Genomic DNA, 9,897 nt, shown 5'->3' on the forward strand with positions numbered 1-9,897 from the left:
TCATTAAATACTTTCTCGGTATTGAAAATTGAGCAATAAGATTATCATTTTTAAAATGGACATTTACTGTAAATAGATATGCTTTGTCACGGTGTTCTACATAACATCAGATATCGCTTTGATTGTAGCTATTGCGTGGTAGAGTAGGTGAGAAACTTCAACCTTAATAGACAGAGAGACATAGAGAGGAATGCTGGAGGATTGAGGCTCCCAATCACCTCTAGCAGAACCAAACAGCACCCCCTACTGCTGAGGGCAAAGCTTTAGTAAAAAGGAAGGAGATTCTGTATTACTCACCAGTTACATTTACCCAGATGGGATCGCTGTATTGTGAGTAAGACGTGTTCCTGCCCCGTCCAGCTCGACACCAGTACTCTCCACTGTGGGACAGAGCAGCAGCACTGATTGTGTATCCGGCTCCAGTTCCACTGCTGCTGTCAGTCTGGTTCACTGGAGCTCCCTGCCTGTCTTTGTACCAGAGATATCTCCAGCCACCAGAGCTCCCCTCAACCACACAGCTCAGATTGACCGTGTCTCCTTCAAATATCTCTCCTGCAGGCTCCCGGGTCAGTGCAGGCTTTGGTCGTCCCTCTGAAATACAGAAGATGACAAATAAGGACTCCTGTTTCCCTCAATTTGAGTGGCTTTGGATAGCACGATAACATAGTAAATATTTTTAACTCGTAGTAAAAAAAACAAATTACTAGAAAATTTGATTATTAAAAAAATACATGAATTTACTGGAATTACTTTTAATGTACTTGTTATTAATAAAAAGTAATTATAACAGCCATTACTAGGAAGTCTACAAAGTCGTCCATTCTTCAAGATGATATTCTACTAATGCCTTGTATCACTTCCTTTAACTGGCTTGAAGTATTACTGTTTCCAGTGCAGCTCCAATCAGTAACTGTTCTGTTCTGACACAAAGATAGTGTGAAAGATAAGAGGACAGAAATCCACAGGACTGAATGAATAGAATTATTTTCTATTAAAGCAGCCGATACAGATTTATTATATTTATACTTCGGTCCTGGGTAATTCTGTACTCCTATCTTAGTAATAAAAAGCATTTTAGAGTTAAGCTACTTCCATCCCTCGGGCCTCTACAGTGAATTTCCATTACAGTTAATGTAACAGCAGCTCTGAGAGGAGAGGACTGTGGTCAACATGCTGTCCGTGAGGGGTCTGTATTTAGAGCACTGCTCTGTATTCAGCTGGGATAATAAACTCACCAGACACAGTCAGTGTAACAGGATCACTGTGTTAATAAACTCACCAGACACAGTCAGTGTCACAGGATCACTGTGTTAATAAACTCACCAGACACAGTCAGTGTAACAGGATCGCTGTGTTAATAAACTCACCAGACACAGTCAGTGTAACAGGATCACTGTGTTAATAAACTCACCAGACACAGTCAGTGTAACAGGATCGCTGTGTTAATAAACTCACCAGACACAGTCAGTGTAACAGGATCGCTGTGTTAATAAACTCACCAGACACAGTCAGTGTAACAGGATCACTGTGTTAATAAACGCACCAGACACAGTCAGTGTAACAGGATCACTGTGTTAATAAACTCACCAGACACAGTCAGTGTAACAGGATCGCTGTGTTAATAAACTCACCAGACACAGTCAGTGTAACAGGATCACTGTGTTAATAAACTCACCAGACACAGCCAGTGTAACAGGATCGCTGTGTTAATAAACTCACCAGACACAGTCAGTGTAACAGGATCGCTGTGTTAATAAACTCACCAGACACAGTCAGTGTAACAGGATCACTGTGTTAATAAACTCACCAGACACAGCCAGTGTAACAGGATCACTGTGTTAATGAAATCACCAGACACAGTCAGTGTAACAGGATCGCTGTGTTAATAAACTCACCAAACACAGTCAGTGTAACAGGATCGCTGTGTTAATAAACTCACCAGACACAGTCAGTGTAACAGGATCGCTGTGTTAATAAACTCACCAGACACAGTCAGTGTCACAGGATCACTGTGTTAATAAACTCACCAGACACAGTCAGTGTAACAGGATCGCTGTGTTAATAAACTCACAAGACACAGTCAGTGTAACAGGATCGCTGTGTTAATAAACTCACCAGACACAGTTACTGTCACAGGATCACTGTGTTAATAAACTCACCAGACACAGTCAGTGTAACAGGATCACTGCGCTGAGAGGAACGTGGTGGATCTCCTCTTTGTGCCTCACACTGGTACTCTCCACTATGGGACTGAGTGACAGGGCTGAGTGTGTATCTGGCTCCAGTGGTGCCTCTGATCTGCACTGTGCCTCCCTGACTGCTCTTGTACCAGAGATATTGGCAGCCAGTGAAACCCCCCTCAACCCCACAGCTCAGGGTGACAGTCTCTCCAGTGTACAGCTCTCCCCATTGAGGACTGCTGGTCAGCACAGCCTTCGGCAGCTCTGGGTAAAGAAAGGAAACAAGGCATGTTAGGAACACAGACCTGCCTGCCAAGGACAGAAATAAAACCCAGTTCAGCATGACCTGCACCCACAGGCTCCGTTCACATGGACTTGTTAACTGTGTTGGTCTCTAATAAAAGCAGCTCGATGTTACTGTCTCTCACGGGTTTCGAGGTCATAGCTCTGGATTCTTGTAACATTTGTAGATTTTCTCTGTCTGAGAATTTGTTCTCTTGGTTGATTAGCCCTTATTTCCACACATAGACAGACAGTGCTGGACAGCACAGTGCAACAGACCTATTCACAGCATGTGTAAACATGCATGATAATTCAAAATAATTATGTATTACCATTAGACGTTAACAAAGGACTGACAGATTCATAATTAAACTTAGTGTTTCATAAAAAAAATGTTGACATGGATAACAAAAGCATGGATTCTATTTGTTTTTGTTTATAAATAAATGTTGGGGCACATTAGAAAATATGTAATTCAAAAGCATACGTTGTCTGTATTGAAATGTATTGTTTAATAATAATAATAATAATAATAATAATAATAATAATAATAATAATAATAATACTATAAAGAGAGCCTGAGAGATGGGATGTGAATCAGATAATGTGGAGGCATACAAATCAGCAATGTTAACATTCACTATTAATACCAGGAGTATTAGTAGTAGGGACATCAGACTTATTAGCACAGTCCCATATCAATTACAGTACATGAACCCTCCTAATAAAGCAGGTGAATCTAATATGTGATTGTATTGAAGGCACTCCAGCAGCATATCACTGTGTTTTTACTGACATGTCAATGGTTCTGATTCACTCTGTTGCTGCTCCTGTGTGGTGTTTATAACACTGTGTAACAATTTTTTTTTTTTTTTTTGTTCCTGGGTAGTAAGTGTTATTTTCTAATTGCTTATGCCTCAAAAGTATAGAAAATGGCTATTATTCCCCACAAACTTTGCTTTTGTGACCAGGACAGCGATATTTTGAAATTTACCTATTTTCCAGAACATTCCAGATAGATTCAGTGCTGAGTAAACTTGGAGTAACTTCTAGAACTTTCTAGAACTTTCCAGTAATATAAATAGTAGTATAAATACAGGGGCCTTAAGCCCACCAGTTCAGTTTAGTTCCAGCTGCCTAAGTGGATACATATCTGCATTTTTCTGAGATGGCATCAAGGTCATAGGAGACTTCAAAATGGTGGCATTCCTGATGGGTCTCCATGGCGGTTTTACCAAGTTTCCCTGCTATCTTTGCCTTTGGGACAGCAGGGACACCAAGGCGCACTACCACAGGCGGGACTGGCCACAGTGGACTGAGTTCTCTGTGGGGAGGAACAACGTCAAGTGGGAGCCACTGGTGGACCCCCGGAAGGTGCTGATGCCACCACTGCACATCAAATTGGGCCTTATGAAACAATTTGTCAGAGCTCTAGATAAGGAGTCGGCAGCCTTCAAGTACCTTCAAGACTTCTTCCCTAAGCTGTCTGAGGCAAAGGTCAAAGCCGGTGTCTTCGTCGGACCACAGATAAAGAAGATCCTGGAGTGCAATGAATTCCCCAAGAAGTTCACTAGTAAGGAGAAAGCGGCTTGGAACAGCTTTGTCGCAGTGGTTCGGGGCTTCCTGGGCAATCACAAGGCCGAAAACTATGTGGAGCTGGTTGGGACTGGTGAAGAACTACGGCACAATGGGCTGTAGGATGTCCCTCAAAGTCCATATCCTTGATGCTCATCTTGATAAATTCAAGGAGAACATGGGAGCGTACTCAGAGGAGCAAGGCGAGCGCTTCCACCAGGATATACTGGACTTTGAACGCCGCTACCAAGGACAGTATAACGAGAACATGATGGGAGACTACATTTGGGGGCTGATTCGTGAAAGTGATTTACAGTATAATCGTAAATCTCGAAAAACTACTCACTTCTAAATCTTCTGTAGTCATTTCTGTATTACTTTAGTATAAATACATGTTAATTTGGATTCATATGTTGTTTTTTTCTGACTTTATGTGAACGAAAAGACACAAATTCGCCCGTTTTCTCATTGGAAATAGGTAAATTTCAAAATATCACTGTCCTGGTCACAAAAGCAAAGTTTGTGGGGAATAATAGCCATTTTCTATACTTTTGAGGCATAAGCAATTAGGAAATAACACTTACTACCCAGGAACAAAAATTGTGTTACATAGTGTAATTATGACTCATTATCACTCTGAATGATACTTTGCTGCTGCTTTGATTTTTAATATAATAATATAACTCACATGACTTACATGTTTAGTATCTGTGTCTTTCTTGGGTATTCTGTTTCATACTGTGTGTGTGTCACAGTAAAGTGAACAGGTATGTATTCTATTTAAAACTATTTCATTTGTGCAGAATCTCTTCTGTGGTATAATCTGCAGTGTAATAATGTATAGGAACAATTTCTTATATCCAATCTGTACCCCCCTGTCTAGGGAACCTGAAGAGAAGGCACTGTGTTTAGTACTTGTATAGTACAGGTGTTTTGCTGCTGGTAAACCGCTTAGCCGTCCAGTTGAGTAGTTAGGACTTGCAAAGTTTAATACGCACTCTTTGGTGTGGCCTCTTTCTGCTTTATTACAGCTTCTACACTACTCAGAGTATGAGACCAGGAAGAGCTTTCATATCAGAAAACTGCCAGGACCCGTTACTTCAGCACCTGAGTTGTGTTGAGAACATTAACACAGCTGGAATAGACTCCAGTGTGAATGTATCTGTGAGACATTACAGACAGAGAAGGGGGTGAGGACTCTCTCTGTTAGAATGAACCTACCTCTCACTGACACCCGCACCTCTGCAGAGTCACATTAACACAGCTGGAATAGACTCCAGTGTGAATGTATCTGTGAGACATTACAGACAGAGAAGGGGGTGAGGACTCTCTCTGTTAGAATGAACCTACCTCTCACTGACACCCGCACCTCTGCAGAGTCACATTAACACAGCTGGAATAGACTCCAGTGTGAATGTATCTGTGAGACATTACAGACAGAGAAGGGGGTGAGGACTCTCTCTGTTAGAATGAACCTACCTCTCACTGACACCCGCACCTCTGCAGAGTCACATTAACACAGCTGGAATAGACTCCAGTGTGAATGTATCTGTGAGACATTACAGACAGAGAAGGGGGTGAGGACTCTCTCTGTTAGAATGAACCTACCTCTCACTGACACCCGCACCTCTGCAGAGTCACATTAACACAGCTGGAATAGACTCCAGTGTGAATGTATCTGTGAGACATTACAGACAGAGAAGGGGGTGAGGACTCTCTCTGTTAGAATGAACCTACCTCTCACTGACACCCGCACCTCTGCAGAGTCACATTAACACAGCTGGAATAGACTCCAGTGTGAATGTATCTGTGAGACATTACAGACAGAGAAGGGGGTGAGGACTCTCTCTGTTAGAATGAACCTACCTCTCACTGACACCCGCACCTCTGCAGAGTCACTAGAGTAAGGGGAGGAGTTCCACCACCACCATGCTTTGCACTTGTAGAACCCCTCGTCACTCTTTGAAACACGATCCACACTCAGCTCTGTGTCAGCCCGGGACTGTAACTCTCTATTATATTTATAAAATATAACCCTGGCAGCTTTATAACCATCGCGGATAAGACACCTCAGAGTCAGAGAGTCTCCCTCAAACACAGGCTGGGGGGGAGTCTGCAGGATCACTCGTCCATCTGAAAAGACAGAAAGAGTTCAGATCAGCAGGGCTGAGAGACGGGTCAGGATTGAGGAGGCTGCAGGATCACCCATTGATCTGAAAAGACAGAAAGAGTTCAGATCAGCAGGGCTGAGAGACGGGTCAGGATTGAGGAGGCTGCAGTTTTACACACTGTCACAAAGACGGCCGGAGTGGGTGGCGTCAGACCAGATCCAGGAAATAAAACAACAGAGACTTGGGGTTTTGGTGAAGCTGAGCGCATGATCGCGCTCAGCATTTAATAATTAAACAGAACAGAAAATAAAAGGTTTTAAACACAAAACAGGACACGGCACTTGTAGCCAAAATAAACAGACAAACAAAACGAACTAACACAAACGGTGCACGGAGACAAACAAACACGGTGAGTACAAAACACTATTATTATTACTTATTTTAACTCCTCTCTCTCTCCCGTTCTCCACTCTCGAACACCCAACCCCGAGTGAGTGAAAACATGCTGCTTTTATGCAGTTGTACCGAGACTCGACTGCTAATCAATCATTCAATTGGAGTCGCGGTACAACTGCACGTGAATCAATAAAGTGCAATTCCCCGTGCTCACATATTACATTTTACTTGCACGTGAAGTGCTGTGCCATCCTCGTGCCTAAATACAAATATACATTTTAAACACTCGTGTTACACAGACCCGTTTATATCCCGTGTACCAATGACTATACACCAACATTTAACACACCACACGCAACATATAACAGAAAATACACACAGGGGCGGGCACTTCATCACACACACAAACATGATTACAATGCTTTTTTATCTCATAATGTTATAATGTATTATTCCCTATTATGAGCTATATAGACACAACGTTAAGAAAGACTATTGTAGGAAACTATTTTCCCCCAAGTGTAGATACCCCTTGATTTATATTTAAGGCTCTTTGAACCACAAAGGACGGAACATAAGACATGAATATGAAATCCTGTGACAGGGTCTGTCACTTTGTAGGAGCTCATATGGAATCTTTCAAACACACGGTTCTTTGTGTAAGACACACTGTTAGATGCCCAACACCTGGGATCTGGATAATTGCAGAGAAAACACAATCCAGCAACAGTCATTTGAAGCCTATTTCAAAATGACCATTTGCTCAGCTGTTACTTGAAAACAGCAACAATTCATACTGATCCGAGTGCAGGATTACTCAACAGTGTGTCTGAATATTATCTAGAATGTAAATGACTTACATGACACAGTTAGGTTGACAGCATTACTGCGCTCCTGTCCTGATGCAGACTCACACCAGTACACTCCACTGTGAGAATGCCGAGCTTTACTGATTGTGCAGCTGTCCCCATTTCTTCTCCTGTATAGATCACTGCACCCTGCCTCTTCACGTCCATCTCTGTACTGTTTAAACCTCCAGCCAGCAGAGTCCCCCTCCACCTCACAGCTCAGGGTGACTGTCTCTCCTGAGAATATCTGTGACCAGGCAGGCTGCAGGGTCAGGACAGCCTTGGGACAGCCCTCTGAAACAGACAACAGGATAGGATTAGGACACATTCCCCTACAATCAGTTAGGAGAGAGATTCCAGCCTCCCAGCAGCATCTCTGCAGTGATACAGGAGGAATAGCAGCAGTGTGACCCATTGCAGGCTCTACTTGTGATACAGTAGGAATAGCAGCAGTGTGATCCATTGCAGGCTCTACTTGTGATACAGTAGGAATAGCAGCAGTGTGATCCATTGCAGGCTCTACTTGTGATACAGTAGGAATAGCAGCAGTGTGATCCATTGCAGGCTCTACTTGTGATACAGTAGGAATAGCAGCAGTGTGACCCATTGCAGGCTCTACTTGTGATACAGTAGGAATAGCAGCAGTGTGAGCCATTGCAGGCTCTACTTGTGATACAGTAGGAATAGCAGCAGTGTGAGCCATTGCAGGCTCTACTTGTGATACAGGAGGAATAGCAGCAGTGTGACCCATTGCAGGCTCTACTTGTGATACAGTAGGAATAGCAGCAGTGTGACCCATTGCAGGCTCTACTTGTGATACAGGAGGAATAGCAGCAGTGTGACCCATTGCAGGCTCTACTTGTGATACAGTAGGAATAGCAGCAGTGTGACCCATTGTAGGCTCTACTTGTGATACAGTAGGAATAGCAGCAGTGTGATCCATTGCAGGCTCTACTTGTGATACAGTAGGAATAGCAGCAGTGTGATCCATTGCATGGTTTACTTGTGATACAGGAGGAATAGCAGCAGTGTGACCCATTGCAGGCTCTACTTGTGATACAGTAGGAATAGCAGCAGTGTGACCCATTGCAGGTTCTACTTGTGATACAGTAGGAATAGCAGCAGTGTGATCCATTGCAGGCTCTACTTGTGATACAGTAGGAATAGCAGCAGGGTGACCCATTGCAGGCTCTACTTGTGATACAGTAGGAATAGCAGCAATGTGACCCATTGCAGGCTCTACTTGTGAGTTTTGATTGAAAAGAATTCACAAGGAATCTCTCTCAATATGATTATGACCTTGAACACAAAACATGTAAAGTGGGGGTCTGTGGTCAATCGGGCAGCAATTAGTCCAGTTTACAGTAGCAGCTGTGTTGATAAACTCACCAGACACAGTCAGTGTAACAGGATTACTGAGCTGAGAGGAACTTGGTCGATTTTTTCTTTGTCCTCGACAGCAGTACTGGCCCTGGTCAGATACAGCAGCTGCAGTGATTGTGTAGCTGTCACCAGTTATACTGCGTCCAGCAGTCTGGAGCACTGGAGTGTCCTCACTGTCTTTGTACCAGAGATATTTCCAGCCAGCAGAACCCCCCTCAACCCCACACCTCAGAGTGACTGTCTCCCCGGTGAATATCTCTGGGAATGGATGCTCCAGGGTGAGTGTAGTCTGGGGCAGCTCTTTTATTGTGATGGGAATGCTTGGCTCCTCCCCTGTTTTTTACATTAATGTGAGTTCTGACTACAACACATGAAGTACAGGAACAGCAGAAACATTATCTGTAGTGATGTCTTTGAAATATCTGCATGGTCCAAATTGAAGTCTAAGAGACTAGAAACACTACAAGCTCTTTGTAACGCGCGGAGGTCTATGCTGACTGTCTGGCGCATGCGTGGTTCTGCAGGAAGAGGGCAGCAGCCTCGTAAGATCCGCCTGTCAGTCATGGTGATGACACGGAGAGGTGGGGAAGAGGGTGTGTTGGCTTTCCCTCTCTCTGAGTGGCTGAGAGGTTGGCCTTGGGGGATTGCTTGCTTGGTTATGCATTCGGGTGGCCGGAGAGAGGATACCCAGTGATGCTGGTGGAAGACGCCAGTGTAAACAAAGACTAGGCAAGCACGGCTGAGGGAGACAGTCTGCCTTAAACAAATAAACCAAGAATTAAAAGAAAAAATGACATACCCGAGTGGACGTGTGTAGTTATACAGGGTGTATAAATAATAGCTGAGCGTAGATCAGAGACCCGAGCTGACCGGCTTAGCGGCAGTGGGGGCACCTTGTACGCAGCACCTTTATTTTGTAGTTTTATTACTGTGTTTTATTTTCTATTTTTATTTTGCCTTTTGGTTTTCATTATTACTTCAGAGCAGCTGCGCGTGCTGACGGATACGTGTGCAACCCCTGTTTATCATCGGTGGTGTAAGGGGAGTTGCAGCACAAGCGCCATCAGGTGACAAATAATAAAAAATAAAGAAAAGTTACCAAAATAAAACTGGGCACCCGTG

At 43.6% G+C, this 9,897-nt stretch overlaps 2 protein-coding genes across 2 annotated transcripts; both read right to left on the reverse strand.

The window, feature by feature from the left end:
* Positions 1-219: 219 nt before the first annotated feature.
* Positions 220-2,806, reverse strand: LOC131722763 (Fc receptor-like protein 2). Its single transcript, XM_059015846.1, has 2 exons — positions 2,160-2,806; positions 220-591 (listed from the first exon to the last, which is right to left on the reverse strand). The coding sequence occupies exons 1-2, from the start codon at positions 2,521-2,523 to the stop codon at positions 290-292; spliced, it is 666 nt and encodes a 221-aa protein (XP_058871829.1). The 5' UTR covers positions 2,524-2,806; the 3' UTR covers positions 220-289.
* Positions 2,807-5,141: 2,335 nt separating this feature from the next.
* Positions 5,142-7,720, reverse strand: LOC131722722 (Fc receptor-like protein 5). The gene is made up of 2 exons (XM_059015727.1): positions 7,405-7,720; positions 5,142-6,170 (listed from the first exon to the last, which is right to left on the reverse strand). Exons 1-2 carry the CDS (start codon positions 7,718-7,720, stop codon positions 5,809-5,811), a joined length of 678 nt encoding a protein of 225 aa, XP_058871710.1. The 3' UTR covers positions 5,142-5,808.
* Positions 7,721-9,897: the final 2,177 nt, after the last annotated feature.

This window comes from Acipenser ruthenus, chromosome 51, assembly GCF_902713425.1.
Source record: "Acipenser ruthenus chromosome 51, fAciRut3.2 maternal haplotype, whole genome shotgun sequence".
NCBI classification, from domain to species: Eukaryota; Metazoa; Chordata; class Actinopteri; order Acipenseriformes; family Acipenseridae; genus Acipenser; species Acipenser ruthenus.

Bases quoted from the DNA above. Each gene is read 5' to 3' on its own strand.
- LOC131722763 (XM_059015846.1), bottom strand. From the start codon at position 2,523: ATGCTGAACTGGGTTTTATTTCTGTCCTTGGCAGGCAGGTCTGTGTTC. The intron at 592-2,159 runs GTGAGTTTATTA...TCTGTATTTCAG, and splicing joins TGTTACACTGACTGTGTCTG to AGGGACGACCAAAGCCTGCA.
- LOC131722722 (XM_059015727.1), bottom strand. From the start codon at position 7,720: ATGTGTCCTAATCCTATCCTGTTGTCTGTTTCAGAGGGCTGTCCCAAG. The intron at 6,171-7,404 runs GTAAGTCATTTA...CTGTCTTTTCAG, and splicing joins TGTCAACCTAACTGTGTCAT to ATGGACGAGTGATCCTGCAG.